This window comes from Cucumis melo, chromosome 6, assembly GCF_025177605.1.
Source record: "Cucumis melo cultivar AY chromosome 6, USDA_Cmelo_AY_1.0, whole genome shotgun sequence".
Classification (NCBI taxonomy): domain Eukaryota; kingdom Viridiplantae; phylum Streptophyta; class Magnoliopsida; order Cucurbitales; family Cucurbitaceae; genus Cucumis; species Cucumis melo.
The window spans coordinates 7,316,819-7,342,262 of record NC_066862.1 but is presented as its reverse complement, the minus strand read 5'-3'; the positions used below and the strand labels follow the sequence as shown (position 1 = coordinate 7,342,262).

General features: G+C 28.2%; 5 protein-coding genes across 6 annotated transcripts; 3 read left to right on the top strand and 2 right to left on the bottom strand.

Moving 5' to 3' along the window:
* Positions 1–5,944: 5,944 nt before the first annotated feature.
* LOC103484075 (remorin) lies at positions 5,945–8,166 on the top strand. The gene is made up of 5 exons (XM_008441003.3): positions 5,945–6,279; positions 6,382–6,438; positions 6,553–6,640; positions 7,502–7,583; positions 7,789–8,166. The coding sequence occupies exons 1-5, from the start codon at positions 6,099–6,101 to the stop codon at positions 7,987–7,989; spliced, it is 609 nt and encodes a 202-aa protein (XP_008439225.1). The 5' UTR covers positions 5,945–6,098; the 3' UTR covers positions 7,990–8,166.
* Positions 8,167–9,189: 1,023 nt separating this feature from the next.
* On the top strand, positions 9,190–11,820 carry LOC103484073 (25.3 kDa vesicle transport protein). 2 transcript variants are annotated; one of them, XM_008441000.3, is made up of 5 exons: positions 9,190–9,423; positions 9,933–10,093; positions 10,525–10,671; positions 11,205–11,281; positions 11,413–11,820. In XM_008441000.3, exons 1-5 carry the CDS (start codon positions 9,233–9,235, stop codon positions 11,557–11,559), a joined length of 723 nt encoding a protein of 240 aa, XP_008439222.1. In that variant the 5' UTR covers positions 9,190–9,232; the 3' UTR covers positions 11,560–11,820. The 2 variants fall into 2 exon arrangements, with proteins under 2 accessions (XP_008439222.1, XP_016898989.1); XM_017043500.2 differs by having other exon boundaries at positions 9,193–9,294; positions 11,413–11,618.
* Positions 11,821–12,498: 678 nt separating this feature from the next.
* LOC103484074 (uncharacterized) lies at positions 12,499–15,583 on the bottom strand. The gene is made up of 6 exons (XM_008441002.2): positions 15,302–15,583; positions 14,193–14,650; positions 13,927–14,119; positions 13,737–13,801; positions 13,426–13,636; positions 12,499–12,973 (listed from the first exon to the last, which is right to left on the bottom strand). The coding sequence occupies exons 1-6, from the start codon at positions 15,476–15,478 to the stop codon at positions 12,620–12,622; spliced, it is 1,458 nt and encodes a 485-aa protein (XP_008439224.2). The 5' UTR covers positions 15,479–15,583; the 3' UTR covers positions 12,499–12,619.
* Positions 15,584–19,810: 4,227 nt separating this feature from the next.
* On the top strand, positions 19,811–22,266 carry LOC103504495 (uncharacterized). Its single transcript, XM_051086612.1, has 5 exons — positions 19,811–20,391; positions 20,497–20,689; positions 20,918–20,982; positions 21,520–21,733; positions 21,922–22,266. The coding sequence occupies exons 1-5, from the start codon at positions 19,811–19,813 to the stop codon at positions 22,264–22,266; spliced, it is 1,398 nt and encodes a 465-aa protein (XP_050942569.1).
* On the bottom strand, positions 21,882–23,662 carry LOC103484072 (transcription factor LAF1-like). Its single transcript, XM_051086698.1, has 4 exons — positions 23,411–23,662; positions 23,183–23,312; positions 22,769–23,107; positions 21,882–22,307 (listed from the first exon to the last, which is right to left on the bottom strand). The coding sequence occupies exons 1-4, from the start codon at positions 23,646–23,648 to the stop codon at positions 22,286–22,288; spliced, it is 729 nt and encodes a 242-aa protein (XP_050942655.1). The 5' UTR covers positions 23,649–23,662; the 3' UTR covers positions 21,882–22,285.
* Between the last annotated feature and the right edge of the window lie 1,782 nt (positions 23,663–25,444).

The following is a 25,444-nucleotide window of genomic DNA, read 5'->3' as shown; positions in this document are numbered from 1 at the left end:
TCAAAACTTACTGAACTAAGTTTAACCTCTCACAAATTCAAACAAATAAAGAGAGATTTCTAGAAACCCAAGTTAGAACAAGTACCTTAGCTTCCCATCCACGTGCCAGATGATGAGGAATTATTTGATCGGGAACTTAAGCTGACTGAAAGGTATCAGAAAATAGGGAGAAACCATTAACAAGTCACCTCAAATTGGATACCTTTTGACTTGGCGGTGGAAAATAGTATCTATAACATTTCATATGGCATCGCAACTCTAGGGACAATGCCGAGGTGCTAACGAATGTTCATGTGCATGACAACTTTGAAGTGTCGCAACGGAGTGCTCTTTTCACGAATTAAGGCATTCTCTGCTTTACAACGCTAAACATAGTGTTGTGGGGTGTCGCAACGTTGCAAGGTAGGCATGTGGCTTTTTTTCCTCGTACATAAACCTCAAGCTGATGACACTTGACTCCATATTTGCCCAATCAATTAGATCCAAATTGACATCAACACCAAATTCTACCTTCATATTGCTCAAATCCTATAAAATATGTTATAAAAAAACGTAAAATCAAGGAACGAGATCAAAATTAAGCGTATTTCTAATACTTTTAATAATTGATTGCATTGATTTCTAATTAAACCTATCGTCAATATATTTGTATAAATGTAACAAAATAAAAGGAGCAATTGTTGTTTGTTTGCTTAATTCTATTAGATGTGCTACTCATATATCTTATCAAATATAAAGACAAAATGATATATTAATGACGACTTTAAACTTGTGTTTACACCATTGTGACATTTAATATATTTATTTGCAATTACCTATACATCATAGATATTACCATGTCGATAAGACTAGAGTGAGTATCAATCATATCTAACAATAATGAAAAAAGGTTTTTTTTTTTGTCAATTATAGAAGCCTATTAGTAATCATAAAAGTTGTAATTATAAAATATTAAAATAGTCTATTTATGATTGATTCTATTTATTTGAATAATATATTGATGATAGACTATAAATTTTAAAGTCTTCATATTCGTAAATCGTTTATTTGTGTAACATATTAATTTATCAAACTATTGAAAATCTAAATCGAATTTAGCTTATAAACAATAACACCACTAGTAGGATTTTAAATTTCATTATATGTTTATACCCATATTTTTTACAAAAGTTAAAATAAATTTTATAATTGAAAAAGTTAATTTTCTAAAGTTTTTTATACGAACTTGACTAAAAATTTAAATAATTTGTTTTAAAGTGTAAAATATTATCAAATATTTAATTTAAAAATTAAGCTATTTTAAATAAATTTAATGTTTAACGGTGGTTTAAAATATTTTTAAAATGTATTTCAAATGATTTTATTAAATGAACAAGAGTTTCATAAAAGACATTTTTTTATGTCGATTCAAACAAACATTTAAATCAATAAAAGAAAATTATCATAATAGCATTAATGATAAAATTTAGAAGATTAGATAATTGCAACAGAAATTTGAGAACTTAAAATAACTTTTTTTATTTATTATATATATATATATATGTGAGATAACAATTGTTTAAAAAATCAAGTCAAATTTTGAAAAAAAAAAAACTTCTAAAAAATTGTCTTTTTTTCGAAATTTAACTAATAATTCAATAATTGTAAAAAGATGTGTAAATCATTGCAAGACATCAACAGAAAACTTAAATTTTAAAAACAAAAATATTAAAGAAAAGTATCGTGATATTATTTCTTTATTATGTTTATGTTAATTCAAAAAATCCACATATCATACAAATTAAAGAGAAACAAAGAACGAATTGAATATTAGAGATAGTGTGTGTCTATATATATATATATTAAGAAAAGAAAAATCCATTGTCAATATTTGTACATTATATTTATATAAATGAAAAAAAATCCTAAACATTACAAAATAATTTAATTTCAAAGCATAATGGCATGGTTTAAAATTAAATGTGGATTAAGGTGAGCATGTGCAAAACATAACTAATTAAATACTATAAAATATTTAATTTTAATGTATTAAAACCATTATCTATAAGTAATGCATTTAATTATTATATTATGGATCCATAATTGAACTTCTAATCATTTACATTATAAATAGATAGCAAATTTTCCATATTTTTGCAAGCAAAAAAGTTTAAACAGAAATCCAAAACACAAAGAACACATAATATATATATATTTTTTGGATTTATCAAAGAACAAAAAATTCTTTTCTTTTTGGATTGTTGTTTTACTATATCTCACAAAATGTGTAAGTTTTTTCTTTTCCTTTCAAATTTGACATCCAATTTTGCATATACATTTTTTTTAAAAGGAATATGTAAAACTATTTATGTGATGTAATTCAAAATAAAATTTAGAAGTTAATAATAATAATGTTTAAAATGGTAGCGGGGAGCACAAGTGATTCGAAGAAGATTGATATAAAAATTCAGGTTTGGGAAGATAGAGAGAAGATCAAAGCAGATAATAAGTAAGCTCTCTCTTTCCATTTTAATTTTATCTTTTCAATAATTTTGATTCTTTTAAAATAATTTTAGGGTTCAATATATTGACGTAATTTTGCTAATCGATGGACTATGTTCAATTGACGTCTGTGATGATTTTGAAATGCGAATTTAGGCTAAATTTTACTGGGCAAAGACTTTTCAGATGATTAAAAATGTTAAAATTAAATAAATTAGTTTTAAAAGTATAGGATTGAACATTAAATTTAATTTAATTTTAAGTACGTTTTAGAATAATAATTTTAGATATGAAAAAAAGTTATTTTAATGATTTTAAAATTACTCTCAAATATATATCATTTAATCACTAACACAAGGTTTAAATCTCCAAAATTCAATGTCTATTAACTAATCAAACTAACTTTTTCTATTCACCTTCGAGATTTAAAATATGGATGTTGATGGAAAATCAAATTATTAATTCTACCAAAATTTCAATGAAAATACTGATAAAATATTAATTTCAATAGATATTTCTAGAAAATTTATAAAAAAAAAGTCAAAAAATAAATTTAAATTAATAAATAAATATTTTTTTTTCAAATATGTAAACATGCCTATAACTTTTGTAACATTTAGATATTGATTTTTTGTGCTTCGTAAATTTTTTTATCATATAATGGAATCATCGATTCATTTCTCACATCGATATCTAATCCATAGAAATTTAATAAAAAAATATTTTATTTTGTCATACATAAAGTACCTAGATAATTTAGAAAAAAAGAATTTATTCTCTGATTTTTTTTAAAAAAAAATACTATCACATCTTTTAAGATTACCGAAGTTTAAGATTTTTTCAATTACTCTAAAATTTTAAAAAAATTTAAATCCAAATTTAAAAGTTGGTAACTTAAACTAGTAACTTAGAACATATTTGATTGGTAATTTTGAAAACAATAACTATGTGTATTTAGATGTGTTATGGTAGAATTAAATTTTAATTTAAATATAATTTATCCAAATATATTTGATAACATATTTAAATTAAACTTTTTCTTAGTAATATAATTTTATGTTTAAAAATCTTAATTCAAAATCTAAATGGACTTAAAACATCCAAACTTTTGTTTCTATAATCAACACTATTTGAACCACACATTAAATTCTTCAAAAACATATCTTCACCAAATTTCTAAATACAAGTAAAAGGTGAAGTGTTTGAATGAGTTGTGCAGAGCTGAAAGAAGGTTAGCTTCCACAGAGGCATGGAAGGACACAAGAAAAGCTGCTTTGGAAGCTGAAGTGAAGAAGATAGATGTAAATTATTATAATTTCTTTATATTTGATCGATTTTGAGTTATATATTGAATTTAAAATTAAGTAATGAATTTGGAAGCAAAGGCTGATTTGGCGAAATTGAGACTGAAAGAGATGGAGAAAGTAAAAAACAAAGAGGCAGAGACTCATAAGGCAGTTGAATCAAAGAAAGCATCCATTGAAGCTAAAAGAGAGCTTAGAAAACTCAAGGTTGAAGAGAGAGCTAAAATGCATAGATGTACCAATACTGTTCCTAAAAAGTGTTTTGGCATTTGCAACGACTGATTAATTAACTACTTATACATTCTTTCATTTTCCATTACCATTATATTATACCGTATATATATATATATATATATTATTTACAACTATTCACTAAATTTATATTTGGATTATGTATGAGCAAGTCAACGATAGTAAATTTATTTATACAACTTAGATTTCATTCGCTTGTTAAAAAGTTTTATGATGTATTTATAGGAGTATATTGCTCTAAATCCTTTAGGAACATCTTCAAAATCTATGTCTTAATTTTACCGTTTAATTCAAAATTATCAACAATGATTTACATTATATGATAGTTTTTTAATCACTTCAATCAATTGTTGAATGGGACAATTGAAGAGGGAGGCATTGTCAAAGACCCCTTGTTGGTTTGGTTGTTTGTCATTGACAATTACATAGATCATCTCTGTTTTTTTGTGGTTGCAAAAGCAAAGTTTCTGTAAACTGTCCCACCTTCCAAGTCATTCTAGCTGTGCTATGTGCCTAACCTTTATGGTTCTAATTACAACTCTTTCTTTGTCATACAAAATTTAATTGATAACATCTAGATCAACTTAAAAACATAAAACTCAACTAGTTAATATATATATTACAAGATGGTTTGGGGTTTAAATTTTTACATTCACGTGGTTCTCAAATTTGTATAAATTTGTTTATATTGTTACCTCCTCTGTATCTGTGTTTTCTTCTCACCTTTGCTTTTATAGTTATAGTATTTTTCAACTTTCACTCATATTTTTTACCTTCGAAGAAGCATTGATGAGTGGTTTGCAATATCTTTATTAATTTCAAAATATAAACTTAAATAATTTATTAAAAAACAAATATATGTAATTGTCTTTTTAGATTGATTTATTAAAAGAAACAAGTTTTAAAAAAAAATGATAAAAAAGAAAAAAAGAGAAAATTCCAAAAACATCAAATGTCAATTTGGCAGCCGGCCCGGCCCACAGATATTCCCTTTACTACCAACACAACCCTAATGAATCTTGGGAAGATCCGTACTCATACAACGCCGTTGTAAAGAATATATTCCATTTTTTATAAAAAGCATATTTTTCTTTTTTTTTTTTCTTAATAAAATTATCGTACATTTCCCTCTAATAACAATTTTACATGTTACTAAATTTGTTGATTTGGAAAAAAAAATTATCATTTTACTTTTACTTCTTTACATTTGATATACGTTTAAAATGTATCCTTTCAAATTGAAATTTATGCTAAAAGGACTAAATGAGTGTATGGCAAGTGACGCAATGCTTGCACTATCAATTTCAAGATCAAATATTTTATTCATTCATACAGTAATCTTGACCTATAAGAAAAAGTTAGAGATTTGAAAACACTATATACTTTTTTTTTTAATTTTTAAGTAGGGAGGGAAGTATAGCTAAAGTCATAATTTAACTAAAAACCTTTAATTATACATTAAAACAAGATTTTGGTCCCTTTGTTCCAATTGAGTTCTTTATATTATTTGAGAACAAAATATTTTGAAGATACAAATATTCTTCCGACATTCTATCTTCAAAAGTATTAATATGTTTCACTTTCTCAATTCAATTATACTCATTCAACTAAGAGAATCAAAAAATCAAATACAAGAGATTGATCTACATAGGTAAAAACCAAAGATAAACATAAATTGAACTCTACAGAATATATTTCTTCCACAACCTCATGCAAACACATTTATTATATTATATAGCGTGAAAAGAAAAATTAGTGTTGATTTAAGGATTAAATTGAAGATTTAGGTTTTATTTTCTAACCTTGATTATATGAGAGAAGATAAAATGTTACTATCAACATAGAAAGAAAAAGATATTATTAATTAATGGAAAAGTTTTTATTTGAGTAAATAAAATATCATATGGTAATGCCAAATGCCAACTCATAACAAGGCACAATGTATGTCCACTTCTCACCACTTCCCTTCTTATTCTTCCAACTATAATATCTCAACCACCTCTCCCTCCCTCCCTCCCTCTCTCTCTCTCATTTTTCATTTCTCTCTCTCTTAACTCAAAAATGGCCTCCTCCGATGAGCCCAAGAAAATAGAGTCTGAAGAATCTCCCTCGGAGCCCCCTCCGCCGGCTGCGGCTGAGCCAACCAAAGACGACGTGGCAGAGGAGAAATCAATTATCCCCTTACCCCCACCGGAGGACGAGAAGCCCGCCGATGACTCCAAAGCTCTCGCAATCGTTGAAAGTAATTTATAAAATACATATAAAGCTCTCAACTTTTTTTTTTTTTTGTGGTTATGTTTGAATTACAATTTTTTGCTCTGTTTTTTTGGGTGTGGAATGATAGAAAGTGATGAAAAAGCAGAGGAAAAAGAGAAAGAAAGTGAAGGCTCAATTAATAGAGGTAATTAAATGGAGATATTATGAAATAATTAATGAAAATATAATCAATTTAATTAACCAAATGAATAATTGTGTATTAAATTCTTTTTTTTCATGTTTTTGTGGTTATTATTAGATGCTGTACTTGCAAGAGTGGCAACAGAAAAGAGATTGTCACTCATCAAAGCTTGGGAAGAGAGTGAAAAATCAAAGGCAGAGAATAGGTGCAAACAAATCCTCTTCTTTCTTGTTTTTCTTTTTTAATTTTTCCCATTTAGCTGATTTTGGAAAAAAATTGTTTTATAATTTAAAACATATTTATAGAGAAAATTACAAAATAATAATAATTTTGTCCATCAAAAAGTTTAAAATTACTAAATTCCAAAAAAACAGAACAAAATGGTAAGTAAGATTGTCTTTTCCAAAATGGTTAATTTACAAATTTGTTCTGAATGTTTGTAGCTCTTAGGGTCTTGAATCTTAAAAATCATCAAATAGGCTTTTGTGACATCAATTTTAGGTCAAATAAGTCAATTAATTTTTCACTTTGTAAGCAATATTTTTTTAAATTAATTAATCTATCACACACAAGAATATATAAACTGAAATTTATGTCTAATAAATTATTCAACTTTCAATTCTAAAAATCTATTAGACACAACTAAAGGTTAAAGAACTTATTAGATAGAGATTATCTATCCATTTTTTTTACATAGTTTGGAGATTTATTTTAAGCACAAAAAGATTAGATATTTATTTAACACAAAGGCTTACAAATTAAATTTACAATTTAACTTATCAAAGAAGGTCAAAATTGCAAGTTTGATACCTACCTATGGTTTGGAGAAAGGTTAACTTTAGTCCCCATAATCTTAAAAGTTAGAAGGTAGTTCTTATGGTTTCACAAAAACTATTGTTTGAGAAAAACATCATAAGCCAATCTCTACCATATAGACTACTTACGAGTTATTTTTATTTTTATTTATTTTATGAAAGTATATAGAGTAAATGATTTGCAATTTAACCCTTTTGATATAATTATTTGCTGCATGTATGTGTTTTTCTGAATGGAAATTGTTGAGCAGAGCTCACAAAAAGCTGTCAGCAATTGGGTCATGGGAGAACAGCAAGAAAGCAGCTGTTGAGGCTGAACTAAAACAGATTGAGGTAATGAGAAAACAAAATATATGTGATGTGTTTACGATTTTAGTTCTAGAGTTTAGAAAAGTCCACTCCATATAAACTCACAACCTTAGAAGAGATTCCGTAATCTGTAGTTCGATATTTCTCTCCAATGATAAAACTGCTCTTGACGTCTTTGCTGTATATTTGATTGTGGATTTCATTTTTATTGATTATGTGATGAGAGCAGGAAAAATTGGAGAAAAAGAAGGGAGAGTATATAGAGAAAATGAAGAACAAAATAGCACTGATACACAAAACAGCAGAAGAAAAGAAGGCTGTTATTGAAGCAAAGCGTGGAGAAGAGAAGCTGAAGGCAGAGGAAATTGCTGCCAAACACAGAGCCACTGGAACTGCTCCTAAGAAGATTTTCGGTTGTTTCCAATTTTAAATTAAAACTATATTTGTGAAATTTGGTTTTTCTTTTTTTTATTATTATTATTTATTTCTTCATTGTGATGGGTGTTTAAATTTGTTTGTATTATTGTTTCTTTTAATTATAATATCTACTTTCTTTATGTATAATCAATATATATATATATATATAAATTGTTGTGATAATTATTAATTGATCTTCTTTTTAACCCCTGTTTTGGAAGTTATTTATTGAGGAAAGTTTGTGGGAATGTTGATGAATTTGAAGCAACAAAATGGATAAATTTTGTTCATTCTTTTGCACCTCAATATGAGCATAGCCATAGGTTGATGATAGTTCAACCCTCTCCTCTACCATTGTTGAACTTAGAGTTTTGTTTTTCCAAGAAAAAAAAATCAAATTAGATTTTTACTTCCAAAACAATTCTTACTTGAATAATGTTTGAATCGTTAGAAAAAAACCTCTCATTTCTAATGCAAAATTAAGTACAAAATGACAAAGGAGTTACAATAAAAACAAAACTAAAAAGAAACATATAAGAATTTATGCGGAAAGCTACAAATTTGAAAAAAAATATATTATGAAACACCAAAAAGAAATTGATTATGGGAAAATCAATAACCTAATAACAAGATCATTCTCTTTTTGTATCATTTTACACCGTTCTTTCCACTCTCAAATTAAAGAATACGACGGAGATTTTAATTAGAATTAACACACTTCAATTTAAAGTGTTCTTAATTGAAGAAATGTAAAACTAAAAAATTAGGCTCATTTGATTGTGTTTGGAGTCCATGACCTCTTTGAGTTTTTTTGTTGTGAAAAAATCTAATTGTTTAAATATATTTTGCTAAAAATCAATTTTGATTTTCCGTTACATAAAACTTTATGAAAAAAAAATATCAAAGAAAAGAAAGAAAAAAAAACCTATTTGGGTGTCTTTGTTGAGTAATTTGTGAACCAAATGTTATATTACAAAAATTGAATTAACAAATCAAATCTAGCAAGGGTATGTAGCAAAACTTCCTAGAAAGCCAAAATAATGATATTAAGAAATACCCATTTTTTTGACATGGTCTTTGGGCTTCATTTGGGGTTTCTTTAAGCTTAAACACAAATGGAACAACTTGATATGCAAGTTGACTCACCTTTTTTGTTCTGTCCCCTTTACACTATAAAATGGGAAACTTCACATAAACTTCCATATCTCATAAAAGAGCTAGAGAAGTGAAATATTAAGAGAAGAGGTTTTTACAATATGGTGAAGCTAACAATGGTTGGAAGGGTTAGAGATGGATTGCCAATTGCACAAGGAATTAGGTATGTTAATGAAGAGAATGATGATGTTTTTGGGTACAAAAAGCAAGCTGAATTCATACTCAAAGAGATCTCTAGAGGGACTTTATCACCTCCAAAAATGGTCATTCTAATGCATCATCACTCTTTCATGTACCTCCCCCTTCTCTTTACTTATCCTTTCGATCAATTGCTTTTTTTACCATCTAATTTATGCATTCGTGTTTAAAAGTAATTTTGAAATTGTTAAAATCATTCTAAAATACATTTTTAATCACTCAAACAAAAGTATGTTTAATTTCATACTTTTAAATGGAATTTTCATTGCATCATATAATCGATTTTAAATCATATTTATTTATTTATTCATTGAATGTAAAAATCAATTTATAAAGTTCACCTTGAAAGTTTAGTGAAAATTCAAATATTAACTTTTTTAGTTGGAAGAGTTTTGTATGTTTAGACTCATAACATTGATTCTTGTTCATTTTAAGTAACGCATGAACAAACATATACTTGTATTACTCAATCTTACAAAATCCATCTTAGCTTTTCAATTTTAAAATTCAACAAAAATAATCACAGTTAGCTACATGATTAAATCTAAATATCTAGATATGTTTTTTTTTTTTGTTTATTTATTTAGTTTTGTTGGTATTTAGTTACTTGGTGGAGAATGGTGTATGCTATATGACATTGTGCGATTCTTCATACCCAAGAAAGCTGGCTCTCCATTACTTACAAGATTTGCAAAAAGAGTTTGGGAAGTTTGATGATGCTCTAATAAATAAGCTTATCAAACCCTATAGTTTTCTCAAATTTGGTAACCTTTCTCTCAACCCTCTCTTCATCTATACATATATTAATTATTTAAATTTCTTTCAAAAATGTGTTCACCAAGGAAACATTATTATTTCTCTATAAATATGCTGTTTTCCTTTATCTTTTTAAAGAAATATTTGATGCCCTTAGTTCCCTCAACTCAATAATCAAAAGAAAAGAATATATCAATTATACTTTGTAATAACTTAATATATATCTATATATGTTTGTTATTCTCATTTTTCTCCCTACTTTACTTCCTTTTAAAGAAAAGTCCATAACAGGTTAGCATAAGTACTTAAAATTTCTTCTTTAATTATCTACTTTCTATTAGTATTTTTAAAAGTCGATCATTAATATTATTTATATTATAATAATGTATTTGGATTATTGAAAGATCAATAATTGAGACATATTTGATATATTTCGTAGATAGTATTATTAGCAATGTTAGAAAACAATACATTGATACAAGAACACAAGTCAATTTATGCAAGCTCAATGCAAATCGTCGTCAACCTGACCCAGATATCCTCAGTTGTTCGTTTTCTGAAATTTTAGAGAGAAGGAGAAAATTAGGTAACTATTTCTAATTAAATTTCTTATTACTCATTCGTATAATCATGAGTTGTTGAGATCTCTCAATTTTACTTTTTTTTTTCCCTTCTCAAAATCAATATAGCTATGAAACAATGATTCAATATCCTCGACGATGTTAAATCTTCACACTTTTAAAACGCACTACATTTTTATCTCAACTTTTGATACAATATAATAGATATGTAAAATTGAATTTTATGTCTAAATTCTCCTTTAAAGATTCAATTTCGTGTTCATAAGTTTGTGAGTTTTGAAAAAAATATTAAATAGGTCAATGGTCTATAGTGGCATAAAAAAATCAACAATCATATTGAATACAGAGTTGGGAGTTTGAAACGGTCTATTAGTATTAGATACACCTTTTAATGTGTAATAACTAAATATAAACACAAGTACTGGACCAAAAGTTGAAATAAGTTAACCCATGATTTTATATGATTATCATTTGATTAATGTTAATATATATATATATATATTATATTAAGATTATTGTTACGTTAATAACAATTCAGATATAGAGGAAAGATCAAGGTGTAATACGAATTCTCAAGGTACTTCCTCCTCCATTTGGGGGTCTCCCTATCTCGAGGTACGTTCAAATTGATGGAAGATTAATTAGTTTAATTTTATTTTAATTATTGGCAATTAATTAAAATAAAGTATAAAGCATATATCAAATTATTAAGCTTAATTAATTTTTGTTTATGTATATATGGTCAGGAAATTGGTCTCAAATGGACGCCAATGGTGGTAACCTTTGGCGTTGTGCTTATCGTTCTATGGGCTTCCTTTCTTCTATTCGACATCTCATTATCTCATCATAATCAATTTGTAATTTTATATAACAACAGAAAATTGTTTCCCTAATTTTAATTAATATTTCTTTTCTTCACATATATCACTTTCTTTATATGAAAAATTTATAATTATAGTATCTGTGTTTATTCTACATCATTTTGAAATACAATTAGATTGATCAGTCTTAACTTTACAAATTAGATTGTATTTGTTGGTTATAAAATTTATTGTAGGATCCATACTTCATTACAATTATAGAATACATAAATAAATGCCAATAATAAGCATAATTAAATGGATATTTCAAATTATCATTTATGAATTACATTTTCCTCGAAGAAGATGTGTGCTAAGTTTCTAACATCGTGCTATTTAGTCAAAGAGTTTATTATTTCCTCCTTTTTTCCAACATTATGCCGATAGAGACTACTTGTTCTATGCTCTTGAACTATTTTGGTGTTGGCCAAAACTTAATTTTACTTTTATATATATTAACTCTATGTTAATGAGTTTTTGAATGTTAAAAGATTAAAATGCTAATGTGAACGAAAATATAGATATTTTTATTTTTAAAATAAATTGAAAAATATTCATAAAATCCTATTATTGATGGATATTTTTTAAAAAATTAAGTTTACATATCAATCATTCATATTATAGTTTACGATAATCACATTTTGTTGTTTATTTTTATGTTTCGTAAATTTTTTTTACGATATAATAGAAATATTGATCTATTAATGCTGGCAACGTGGTGTAACCCTAGTAAGTATAAAAGTATATATATCAAAGAAAATATCGACATATAAATAAAAATGTAATAAGTTTAACAATATACTAAACAAAATTAAAACTTTCTTTTTTCGTTTTAATAACATCAAAATAATATATTACCTTTACGTTATTGTAATAAGCTTTGAACTATATATATTATATGTACTATGATTAACCAACAAAAATTCAAAGTTTGGAAAGAAAGTATCAAATGTATAATTTAAAATTATTTTTAAAATTTATTGACTAATATTTACATAAACAAATTTATTGCAAAAAGGCCAAAGTATCAAAATGAATTAAGAAAAAAGTAATAACAAAAATAAGAAAATTTTCTTCTTCATTGCTGAACAATTCAACCATTTTTTGAGAAACTTCTCTCCCATTTTTCCTCTTGTTTAATAGAATCTTCTTTCCTTCTAAACAAAAGTTGAAGAGATTGAGGATCGTATGGCGGCTGCAGGGCGCAAGGGCTGGATTCTGCAGGGCTCGTCACCACCGACTCCATCATCGACTTTCTGATAATCGACCCTTTTGCAGCCGATGCAAGTGAGTCCGAGGAGAGCTCCGTCGCATTCGGCGGCACAGTCGGTTTGAACGTTAAGAGCTTGGAATATTGGTTTAGAAGATGAAACATGTAGTCGTAAATGTACTCCATTTTCAGCTCCTCTTCAATCAACTTGCTTGCTGCCTTTCCGATGGCCATTGCCTGAAAAATATCACCGGCCATAATTTTGATTGTGTAAGTTGAAATTCAAATATTTACAATCAAGAGTGAGGGCGAGCGCATGCGGCATGTCAACTCGGTATCTTAATTATCTTATTAGTTTCTTACTATTAAATGATGTTTGTTAGAATTTGAAGATGTAATTAATCACATTACAAAGTGCTTTCAAACGTTACAAAAACATTTATATCAAATTTTCTTTGAATTGAAATGATAAATATAAACAAAATTAGTTGATTTTGGTTTCGTATATATAATTTTCTAAAACTTCAATGTAATCATCACCGAATCGACCATTTCCATCACTAATGACTATAATTTTCTAAAATTGATTTCTACAGTTTAAGTGATCGCTCCTAGTCGTCAATGGTTGATATCTCTAATGTCAACTACTTGTATATTATTTAAACTAAAAAAACAAAGGAAGGAAGTACCTTTTGATGATGGGTGTTGCCCCAATGAACAGCAAACTTAATAGAAGAACACTTGCGGTTAGAGCTAATGGGCCAATAGTGTTTCATTGGAATCAAACTCCTTGTGAAGAAATCATAATAACGAGGCCTCACAATTAGGCTTACTGAATCACATGCTAGAATATATTTTTCACTTACTGACCATGCCTTTCCTTCTATATATATTTTATACCTGCATCCATCATCACCAAGAATTCATAATATATATATATATACATATTTCAACTAATTAAAAAAATATAATCAAAATTGTTGTCAAATTTTTAATTTACCTATAAACACATTGGTTGGCCAAGTTTGAGTCTTTGAACCCTGCTTTAGACTCTTTATCCCAATTCTACATAAATAAAAAAAAAAAAAAACTAATTAATTATATATTAATTGAGTTATACTATAGTTGAAGATTATAGTTGAAGAACTAATTGATTATATTTGTGTGTGTGTGTGTATATATATATATACCTGTCTATATAAACGAGCACTCCAATCTTGTTTTTGGGTGACATTACACTTAAGAAGGTCTCTTCTTGTGTAAGCCACAGTTGGATTTCCCTTCCAATAAGCATATGGTTGTCTCTTCATCCATTCCATTTTCTTGTTACCCTCTTTTATATCCTTTAATATGCTTTCCCATGCCTTTATGTTGATCTCTGGCCTACCTCCAACATTCCCATTTTAATATTTGATAATCAACGCAACAAAGCAATGTAGTAATTTATTTAACTTACCATCCCCAAAAGGACCAATCAGGAAACACGATGTCCCACGTGGCATCATCTCCACTGTACCGAAACAGAGGAGGTGGGGCCGGCTTCTCTGGCCCACTGTAATCCTTTTGATAGATCTCTGGCCGGTCATCACAATTAAACATCAGATCAAGATCGGGCACTTTCCCTGGGTACCTACGTAGTAACTGTACAACTCCCCACACCGTAAGGTTATCTCTGCTTTGATATGCCTTTCCATAGGCCTCCACGTAAGCCTTTCCCTCCACCACCAGCAGCCGGAAATGGGCCTTCTTTTGGGCCTCTTCCAACATCGACTTTGTTATTCCTCTTCCGGCCCATGGTTTTAGGTCCTCGTGAATCCAGCGGAAGTACTCTGGGCACGTGGCCGGCATTGGACGATCGGGATATTGTTTGCTTTGTCCTTGTGGTTGTTGATTCATAACATTGGATTTTAATTCCTATATTTTCAACGTAATAAAAAGAAAATTCTTGTATGATGTCATCAAATATAATATTTAAATCTTTTTCCCATATTTGATTCAGAACACATTCATTTGATTGATGACGACTTAAGTTATTCAATTTAGTAGTTTAGCTACTAACAATATTAAATCAAATTAATAAAATATAAACTTTATCGAATGTTCTATAAATGCTAAATTATAACTCCAAAAATCAAAACGGTCAAATACATATATGACTTTACATTTTGGGGCAAATGTGTAACTTCAATATGCTTTGGAATTTTTCCAAAGTGGATGGCCGGAAATCACTATATTTTTCAAGAATGATTACTCAACTATATGTAAAACATATTAGTAACCAATTTAATTGCTCGAGAATCATTGCATCTTATATCATTTATTTATAATCTGAGAGTACACCTCCTAAATTTTGAAAATCTTTAAATTAAAATATGGAACAAGAAGTGAAAAAAGAGGTTTTAGTTCGAATTCTTAGCACTCCTCCTATTTCATATATATATATATATATATAGCTTTTAAGAGAAGGGCTTAAAATATTTTCACCAAAACATGGTTGAATTGTAGAAAGGAAAGTAGAAAAAGAAAAAGGGAAAGATTGAATTGCGTGGCTTAACATGAACTTACAAGTAAGAGGCTGAAGAGTCGGCAGGAGAGAAACATGCCGAGGAGGACCACGGCAGCAAAGAAAATGATAACAGAGGATCGAGGCGGCGCATTGGAGAAGGATAGCAGTTTGTGATCACCGAAGAAGTGCTGCTTAGGAAACTTGGTGCGGCGAGAATCATCTGATGCTCTGATCATTTCTATCTATGAAGTGTATGTATGGAGTTGAAAATTAAATAAGATAGCTGCCGGTGAAGGTTAGCTTAATTACGCTGCAGAGATTGAAATTTGTTATGTAGATATTCATTTGGTCAATGAACTAATTTCGTCTTTCAATTATATTTTACTTGTTAAGAAAAATCAAAATGGGTGCCTTGTCATTGTCGTTTGATTAAAAATATAAATTTTTTGAGATGTAACCAATTTACATGATACACGCCAAATACTTTTGTAGTCTAATTAATTTCCCGGGCAAAATGCAAATTTTGGAAAACGTCCCAGCAACTACGAGTGTAATTGTTTCAGTTCAACTCGATTTAAACCTCAAACCTATTAAGAACCACATGAATTGTCTACTATATGGATTGAACCACTTGAATTGATAGCCTATTGGCTTAAGTAGTTCGATTTGACGGTTTACCATGTTTACTAAATATCACTGGTTTTCTATATACACCAATCCAATCCAACGATTTCAAACTGAACCAACGTCGATTTCGGTTTAAGCAACTTTTTCAATTTTTGATTTTTTGCCTTGCACCCCTAGGAGCAACAGACTTACCATGTTTTTCATACAATAAGAAGGCATATTTAACTTAAAAGTAGTATAGTTTTTTAAAAAATTTTAGAAAAATATTCAAGTATTCTTCGAGTTGTATATGTGCAATTCATAGAGTTCTCAACAAAAAACTATCGGGGACAAGCTTTTCTTCAATATTTTTTTTTAATAAATACAACTTAAACTGTATCTAATCATTTTTTGCCTATGTATAAATGTTGGACATTATCATTTAAGAGCACGTGTCTCTTAATCAATTACTAGATCAACAGTAATTTAATTTGTTCTATGTCATCTTAAATAGCATGAGCTCATAAAATATAAATTTGGTTATGTTCGGATAAAATATATTTTAAAGCATATATCTTATTATATATATAACCGACCATATCTTTATATTTTGCGAAACGTTTGTGATTTCAATCCATTCTAATTTTTAGCTTACCGTGGTTGCATGTATTAGGCAATGTGATGGCCATTTTTTTTTCTAATCTAACTTAGCTTGTTTTAGATTTATTTTGGGTTTAGGCCCTCTTTTATATATGTATTTTTGTTTGATTTCTTTCAATTTCATAAAGATTTTTTTAAAAAAATAAACCTTAGTTGTTATGATTTGGAATCTTTATTTCTTATTTTTGCTAAATGGGGTATTTGGGTATTTATTAAATAATTATGTTTTTTAGTACAATTAAATAATTATCTTAAAAAACTTCTTTTTTTCATTTTTCTAATCATTTCTAATTTTCTAGCATATTTTTTATTGTTTCTTGCCAACCCCTTAGGTATTTGTGTATAGTATGTATTGTTGTAATTTCAATTTCTATGGATTACACATTGGTTTTGACAAAAGTTTAATTATGTTTTGAACTTCGAGCTTACTTGTTAAATTTGTCATAATTATTTTATGTTATGATGGAAAAATTCTTCGTTTTCTTTTTCTTTATTTTTAATTAAAATAATTAAAGTTTGACGTTTTGAACTAATAATAAAAAAACATTTCAGCACTTCTTTGTAGTAAACTTAATAAAATGGTTAAGTTAATTTAATTATAAAATGAAATTAAAAAAAAAAAGGGTTAAATAAATTAACAATACAGTCGTTTTAAAGCTATTGTTGGTAGCGAGGTTGGGGAGGGGACAAGGGTATACTCCCGTCTTTGTCTCCACAACATCCCCTTTTAATGTCTCCCATTTGATCTTATCTTCGATCAAACTTGTGATTTTTAGGAGGTTGTTTACCAACAACTCTAACAATTACTTATTATCTTTGTTTATTCAAAAAACAATAATTGATGAAAATTCAAAGTAAAAACTCTAACAGTTATCTATGTGTCAAAGGTACAAGTTGATGGGATCAAAATTTTAAAAATAAAAATTGTCAAAAAAAAAAAAAATTATGAACATTTCCAAAAATAACAAAATAGTAAAACTATTTAACAGAATATCAAAGTTCATTAATCTTTTTTTTTTTTTTATATTTTGTAAATAATTTTAGTTTTTTTATTTTTTTGCTATCCATAACAATTCCATTTTTCAGTATTATCTTTAAAATCACAAATAAAATACATTTTAAATCCCTTGAAATTAAAGTCTACCATTTTCAATATATTTTTTAGGATTTTTTTTAAATAGAAAATTTTGACAAATTACTTATCATTCATACATCAAAATCACTGAAAGACAAAGTTTATTATAGGGTCATTTAAAACATAGCAAAGAAATTGAAACTATTTACAAACTATAGCAAAATCATCAAATTCTCTTTAACTCATTTGAATTTTTTTTTACTATATTTTGTAAATAGTTTCACTTTTCTTCTTTTGTTATCTATGATAATTCCTCTTTATTATATTTGATTTTTTATGTGAAATATAAATATTTTATCAAATGTTGTTTTTCTTTTTTTTTATTTATAATTTTCTATTTTTTTATGACATGAACATTAATTATAGATAATCATTAGTTGGAATTAACAATAATAACTTGATTGTACATTACATTTAAGCCCCATACACAATTATGTACTTTCCAAATAAACATATATTTTACCTTTTCTTAAAATATTCCTACCTAAAAGAGGATTATTTGTTATTGCAAAATTGCAAAAGTAACCCCCAACTCGAAAATATAATAAGAATAATAGAATAAATAAGTAGCTAATTACAAAAACTAATTCCATATGGAATTTAAATAAATAAAAATTTACAACTAAAAAACAAAGTTAAATTTCATATAAATATCACCTATCACGTATCACGCTTAATGTAAGCCACACCCTCTTAATTATACGGCAACTAACAAAAATTAATTAATTCAAGTTTCAACTGCATATCAAATACACAGAATATAATCAATATTTGAGTATAACTTTGTTGCATCTATCTTCGTGCAGTTAACTTCAAGCATACAATAAAAAGTATCTAACATGTGAAAACTATAATTAAACAACTAAGCGAACTTCAGAAATTAGATAGATGTGGTGTTCTATATATCTATGTATTTTTTGACACTATTTAACCTATTGATACCTTTGATATTTGACGTTATAAAAGAGGAAATGTTAGTACATTAAATATATAAATCTAAAATGTGTTATTTGACTTGCAATCCTGGAAAATTTGCACAGTGGCCTACAATAAGAGTCTCAAAGAAATCAATGAATGATGACTTTTTGCTTATCATTATTGTTGTGTAAAACTATCACTTTAGTTCTAAATGCATTCTTCTTCTCTTTTCTTAGTTTGTCAAAAAAAAAATTCATTTTTTTTTCAAGGTGTCTTCTTTTTCCTTTCTTCTTTCTCATTTTTTACAATTTTTTCGTGTTGCATTTCTTCTTCCGTTCTTTTTGCTTTTTGCTTTTTTTTTTCTTTTGTCTTTTTTCTTGAAGTTTTTTTTCTTTTTTTTTTCTACAATATATTTTACTATTTTATTAATTTATTTCTTTAAGTTGAGCATCAACTAACAAACATATAACATAAATAAAGCGTAGAGAATCAATAATTGAGCAATCGAATAGTGTGTGTCTAATATCTAGTATCAAGTATCTAGTATATAATATAGAGCATAAAACATAAAACATCAAGTATATATCGAGCATGAAGCATCAAACAACATGCCTCAAGTGGTGTTCTCAATTGCAAACGGGTAAGTGGTTTTCAGGAGTGAATTGGTAAATCCACAATGTGCTAACACAAACAGAAGACTACTTTTCATTCATTTTTTTTAAATATGAGTCATTTTTCATTTGGACCTCTAAATGAAGGTCATCCATAGAAATCACCCAATAATCTTACAATTGCGTACAATCTCTAAGTCTATTTGAGTAGATTATTTAATTGTGAGGTTATTTTCCAAAACAGTACTCACTGCCCCCTCTTTGTATAAATTTGAAAATAAATAAATAAATTAGGGTATTAGAAGAAATAGAGAGAAAAGTTTGGGTAGACTTCTTGGGTTTTTCTCATTTAAAATAAATGGGTAGCATCTCTCTTAGAAACCCAATAGCTCACCCCTGTCTTTTCTTCTACGTTTTGCTCTTTGTTGTTGGTTTTTTCATAATCTCTTCACAAATATTCGTAAGTCTCTCTCTCTCTCTCTCTTTTTGACTTTTCAAAATCTACATATTATGTATTGATTTAAAAATATATATATAATATATATATATATATATATATATATATATTATTTTTATTAACAAATTTTGTTTTAAAAATATGATGATTATTAAAACGATGTGTCGGATGACTCCAATTTATGTTGTCACTTTTGCCGAAGCCGATTGGGGCGAGGATAGAAGTGGAACTACAAAATTACCCTCGAAAGGAAGTCGAATTTTCACCCGTTAATTGTACGGCATATTCACGAAGGGAGAAATGGCATAGTAGGAGAGGTCCCACAATAGAGAAAGAGGAAGAAGATGCAATTGGAGAGCGTCAAAATGAAAACACGTGTCCAGAGTACTTCCAATGGATCCACGAGGATCTAAAGCCGTGGGCTGGGACAGGGATCACGAGGGAGATGGTGGAGAGAGGGCGAGGGAAGGCTACTTTCCGGCTGGTGATTGTCGGCGGTAGGGTTTACGTGGAGAAGTATTTAGAAGCGTATCAAAGGAGAGATATTTTTACGCTGTGGGGGATCCTACAATTGTTACGGTGGTACCCAGATAAAATTCCCGATTTGGACCTCATGTTTAGTTGCGAAGACCAGCCCAACATTTTTATTGGTAATTATAGTGGGCCGGGGCCCAATTCAATGGCCCCACCTCCTTTGTTCCGGTACTGTGGTGATGATGACACGTTGGACATCGTTTTTCCTGATTGGTCCTTCTGGGGATGGTAAATAATTCTTTACATCCTATTATTTGTTACTATCTTAGATAGTAAGAGATAGTAATCTGCCTTAATATGTGATGATTTTCTTTTTTTATTGAATTGTAAAAGGCCAGAGATCAATATAAAGCCATGGGAAACACTGATGAAAGAACTCAAGGAAGGAAACGGAAGGAAAAAATGGATAAATAGAGAAAACTATGCTTATTGGAAGGGAAATGCTTTTATTTCTATGCCCAGATATAAACTTTTAAAATGCAGTCGCTCTACTCAACACGATTGGAAAGCTCGTGTCTACATGCAGGTATATATATTATCTAATCTAACACCATACAATAATTCTATTCCTATTACTATTAATAACGGTGTTAAATATAGCAAAATTTTAAATTCTATCTAAAATCTATAGATATTTATTAGTATCAATTATCTATAAATTCTGAAATTTTGTTTTATTTATAAATATTTATTTCCCTTTTTAAGTATTATAATTATCATTATTATGCCTAAAATTTAATGAATGGTTATGCAGGATTGGCATAAAGAAGTTAAACAAGGATTCAAAAACTCCAATCTTGCTGATCAATGTTTTTCTAGGTAATTCTTTTTGACACTTTACCTTTTCTGTTATGTTTTTTGTTTGGGTTAAATTTTGCACAAGTTTTAATATTATCTTTAAACTTTTCAAAGAAATATAGTACTCAATGTTAATGTGTAATATAGGACTTCAAACTTTGGAATTTGTCTAATATGTCGCACACATATTTAACATTTATTTAAAAATAATGAATCCTTTAATATAAAGTTGAATAGTATGTTTAATAGAACAGTAGATACAAAATTGAAGATTATGATAATGTATTAGACATTTAATTATTTAGATACGTTGTAATGTTTAAAAACTTAGTAAACATTAGTTTAATGACTAATTAAACATTGATTTGATTCTTTTTTTTTATTTATTATTATTATTATTATTATTATTATTATTATTACTATTATTATATTATTACTTTTGTGGAGCTATTTGATACACAATATGTAATTGAAGTATTTCTTTTGTTTTTCTTTTGTTTTGTTTTTTTTTTTTTTTTTTTGAGTGAATATATCAATAATATGAGAACTATTTTGTAGGTATAAAATTTACATTGAGGGGATTGGTTGGTCAGTGAGTCTCAAATATATCCTTGCTTGTGATTCAATGACATTAATGGTAAAACCTCATTTCTATGATTTCTTCACAAGAAGTTTAGTGCCAATGCATCACTATTGGCCAATCAAAGATGATGATGATATGTGCAAATCTATCAAATTTGCTGTTGAGTGGGGCAATGCCCACAAAAAAGAGGTACTTAATTTCATTATATCTAATAATTTCATTTTAAAATAATGATATCTATCATCTCTTTGTAAATAAACTTTTTAAAGGTAGACATGACAATGTGATTGATCAAAACTATTAGATTGTGTGAGAAAAAATGTAAAAATGCATAGAATGATCGACTAAAATTTGTGTTTCTTAAATGTCTTTGTTAGGCACAAGCAATTGGAAAGGCAGCAAGTAAGTACATGGAAGAACAACTAAACATGGAAAAGGTGTATGATTACATGTTTCATAGTCTAAATGAATACTCCAAGCTCTTAACTTTCAAGCCAACCATCCCACCAAATGCTACTGAAATTTCCTGGGACGATTTGGCTTGCCCTAACCAAGGCTTAGCCGCCAAGTTCATGATGGATACCCTCGTAAAACGACCTTCCTTCTCGAGCCCTTGCTTCTTGCTTCCACCTTTTAGTCCGATTGTTCTCGACTACATTCGAACCAGAAAAGAGACTCCAATCAAACAAATTGGTATGTGGGAGAAAAATATGCCCCTTTAGAAGACCAATATAAGACTTGTCATTCACTTTCTTTTCCAAACCTAAAATCATAGCTTAATTAACCATTTTGCTTTCATAAATAATACTACAATCAAAAGATGCATGTAGCTTTTAATTTGTTTCTACCAAATTAGTCAAAAAAAAAATGATAAGCTTAATTTAAAGAAAAGTTAATCTTCTTCCACGTTGTGAATCGGTGAAATAAATTTAACATTATATCATATAACATTTCTCTTACTTGTCGGCTGAGGTTTGGACACATAAACTTAATATTATATCACTTAACATATTTTTTTACTTGTAGGTCGGGGTTTAAACACAACCTCTTGAACAGCCTACTCTGATATCCAATTAAATTAATAATTAATACAAAATCTTTAAATTAATCAATAGATCAAGATAGAACTGTATATCATGTAATAAACATATTTCTTACTATGTTCTTCGTATTAGAATGAATGTTGCAAATTTAATTTTGGAAAAGATCAAATAATTATTTTACCACAGTTCATCACAAGTTGCAAAGCCATCAGAAATGTGTCCCTCAAAATCAAGGTCCCAATTGAGCATCTCAAAGCCATAGCCCTCTCTACTTGTTGTTCTTCTTCCCTCACCATCAAAACTTCCTTCCATGGAGCTCCCACTATTAATATCAGACACAGAAAGCCATTCTGCAAACAAGACCCTTGGTCGGGTTTCACTCCGCTTACTGCCCGAACTTCCCATCCCCTCCAACGGCGGATCTCGATTCGAGACCACTTTCTTCTTGAGATGAGAATTCCAATAGTTCTTTATCTCGTTGTCTGTTCTTCCCGCTAAATGCTGTGCTATTTGAGACCACCTAATTGAAATCATCATCCTAATCCATCAATAATTTAAACATGGTACCCGAACTAGTTAAAGATTTTAGATTTACCTGTTGCCTAACAAGCGATGAAGGGTCAAGATTTTCTCATCTTCTTGCTGGCTAAACATTCCTCTTTTCAGCCCTGGCCTCAAGTAATTGAACCATCTCAATCTGCAGCTCTTTGAGTTTCTTAATAATCCTGCACTTGTAATTACCAAGAAGGGTTCAAAATTTTAATGTTTATGAATACAAAGAATAATCGATTGGGGGAGTGGAAGGGAAAAAAGCATGCTTCACCAGCTTTAATGGGGACAGAGGTCCAGCAGCCATGGCCATTCTTGAGGATGAAGCTTCTTAACTTTTCATCTTCCTCAGGTGACCATAATCCTTTCTTCTTCACTTTTTCTTTCTCTGTTTCTCTACATCCCATCTCTCTTTCTCTTCTTTGATTTTCTACCAAGTTTTTATTGTTTAAGCTCTTTTCATCTTGGCTTCCCCTTTTATACTCTGTTTTTCTATTTTTACGTCTTCTCATTATTTTTCATTTCAACCATAGTAAAAAAAGAAACCTTTAAAATATGAAAATGGAACTCCACATATGTCCGCGTTATATTATTGATTTTAGATAGAATTCTCGTAACTTTGCTTCAGGACTGATTTATAAAGAAAGACGTTCATGATTGATGACCCACCACTTTTTTATAACATTTTGCTTACGTAATAACCTAATATCTCTAATGTTATATGTTATTAAATGTATGTTGGGTTTCTTTCTTTCATTTTATTAATTTTTTTTAAAAAAATTAGATATTGCGATAGGAATGGTTGTCCCATCTCGTTAGTATACAACAAATTGAGATAGTGGAATATAACGTAAGCAAAATGTTATAAATCATTTTTTTGTGAGTGGTGTAACAACGATCATAAATACGTATACGAGGAATCATTCATACAAAACCCAAACTATTAAAAATATTTGTCCTCACTAATTATATGTAGCAAGAAAGATATTAGGCTACGTCTATGGCCGAAAGCTCATCTAAAGAACCCTCCCCAAGAACAAAGTTCTATCAAGCTCCATATTATAATACTAAGGTAGAAAATAAAACAAGTAAGTAATGATATATAAGATAGTAATTCATCTAAATTAACAACTAAATAATATTAACTAAAATCCTAAACTTCTGCTTAGTTATTAGGTTATTTTTCAAAAATGAAAAATGGTTGTAAAGTTGTGAAGATCGTTGATGATGAAATTGAAATATCGAGTGTAACCGACAGTTTTGCAATGCAAGAGGAAGCAGCAGAAGAATAATCAAAATATTCTCCAACATCATTCCTTGACTTTTTTATCTTTTATTTTTTAATTTTTAAGAATTATCACAATGGGACCATAAAATAATGAGAAGAATTAATTAAGCTAAGCTTTGCGTTCTGTGGCCATAATTTGTTTGGTTAATTATAAGTTTAGTTCTCCAGATTTATAATTTTCCTTTACGTCCTTTTCTATATTAATTTTTTTTTTCTTTTTTTGAACTTTCACATTTTAAGTTCAATAATGTTATAAATTTTAACGTAGCTTTGTGGTTAATAGGTATCTAAATCCTCAAATTGGTAGTTCTTTTCCTTTTCCTTTTTGCCAAATTTTTATGAATTTAGATATAAATATTTAAAATTTAATAATCATTAGATAATTTTTAAATTTAAAAGTTTATTAATTTTTAAAAAATTAAACTTAATTTCCAATTATTTCTATTTTTATAAAAAAATGTAGCAACTTAGAAAAATCATAAAAAAGTTGGAATATATAGTAGTTTTGTTATAGTTACTATATCTAAAATATAACAATATTATATGTATTTATTGAACACTATGAACGACTTATTAAGGTTTAAAATCGAATTTGAAATTTGTTTCATATTAGCACCCATTTTTTTAGAAAACACAATTTCCAATAATTAATCTAGGGAGCTTCAAACGTGAGCTATATGTGTATATATATATATATATATATTCCATATGGAATTTGTTTGCAATTTAATATTGAGTTCACTATTTTGGAGTTGTTCGCCCACTGACCATTACTTAGCCACCGACAGAATACAAAATCTAGAATTGACATTTAAAAACCCTAAATGCTCCCATCTTTCACTTTCCCCATTTCCAAATTCTATTAAATAATTGAGTACTCGCGATTTTATATACCAATTACCTTCATATAATATTAAATATAGCATAATTTAAATATTTTTAAGCATAAATATTCTTTTTCAATTTTCACTCTTTATTACTATTATCAATAATAATAATAATAATAATAATAATTTCTTT

What these genes read in the sequence shown, in the direction of transcription:
- LOC103484075 (XM_008441003.3), top strand. Translation starts at nt 6,099, where the DNA reads ATGGCCTCCTCCGATGAGCCCAAGAAAATAGAGTCTGAAGAATCTCCC. An exon ending in TGAAGGCTCAATTAATAGAG is followed by an intron (nt 6,439 to 6,552) that starts GTAATTAAATGG and finishes GGTTATTATTAG; the next exon opens with ATGCTGTACTTGCAAGAGTG. An exon ending in AAATCAAAGGCAGAGAATAG is followed by an intron (nt 6,641 to 7,501) that starts GTGCAAACAAAT and finishes ATTGTTGAGCAG; the next exon opens with AGCTCACAAAAAGCTGTCAG.
- LOC103484073 (XM_008441000.3), top strand. Translation starts at nt 9,233, where the DNA reads ATGGTGAAGCTAACAATGGTTGGAAGGGTTAGAGATGGATTGCCAATT. An exon ending in ATGCATCATCACTCTTTCAT is followed by an intron (nt 9,424 to 9,932) that starts GTACCTCCCCCT and finishes GTTGGTATTTAG; the next exon opens with TTACTTGGTGGAGAATGGTG. An exon ending in CTATAGTTTTCTCAAATTTG is followed by an intron (nt 10,094 to 10,524) that starts GTAACCTTTCTC and finishes TATATTTCGTAG; the next exon opens with ATAGTATTATTAGCAATGTT.
- LOC103484074 (XM_008441002.2), bottom strand. Translation starts at nt 15,478, where the DNA reads ATGATCAGAGCATCAGATGATTCTCGCCGCACCAAGTTTCCTAAGCAG. An exon ending in GATTGGTCCTTTTGGGGATG is followed by an intron (nt 14,120 to 14,192) that starts GTAAGTTAAATA and finishes TGTTGGAGGTAG; the next exon opens with GCCAGAGATCAACATAAAGG. An exon ending in GTGCTCGTTTATATAGACAG is followed by an intron (nt 13,802 to 13,926) that starts GTATATATATAT and finishes TTATTTATGTAG; the next exon opens with AATTGGGATAAAGAGTCTAA.
- LOC103504495 (XM_051086612.1), top strand. Translation starts at nt 19,811, where the DNA reads ATGTTGTCACTTTTGCCGAAGCCGATTGGGGCGAGGATAGAAGTGGAA. An exon ending in GCTGATCAATGTTTTTCTAG is followed by an intron (nt 20,983 to 21,519) that starts GTAATTCTTTTT and finishes ACTATTTTGTAG; the next exon opens with GTATAAAATTTACATTGAGG. An exon ending in GCAATGCCCACAAAAAAGAG is followed by an intron (nt 21,734 to 21,921) that starts GTACTTAATTTC and finishes TGTCTTTGTTAG; the next exon opens with GCACAAGCAATTGGAAAGGC.
- LOC103484072 (XM_051086698.1), bottom strand. Translation starts at nt 23,648, where the DNA reads ATGAGAAGACGTAAAAATAGAAAAACAGAGTATAAAAGGGGAAGCCAA. An exon ending in CATCGCTTGTTAGGCAACAG is followed by an intron (nt 23,108 to 23,182) that starts GTAAATCTAAAA and finishes GATTTCAATTAG; the next exon opens with GTGGTCTCAAATAGCACAGC. An exon ending in GCAACTTGTGATGAACTGTG is followed by an intron (nt 22,308 to 22,768) that starts GTAAAATAATTA and finishes CTATGATTTTAG; the next exon opens with GTTTGGAAAAGAAAGTGAAT.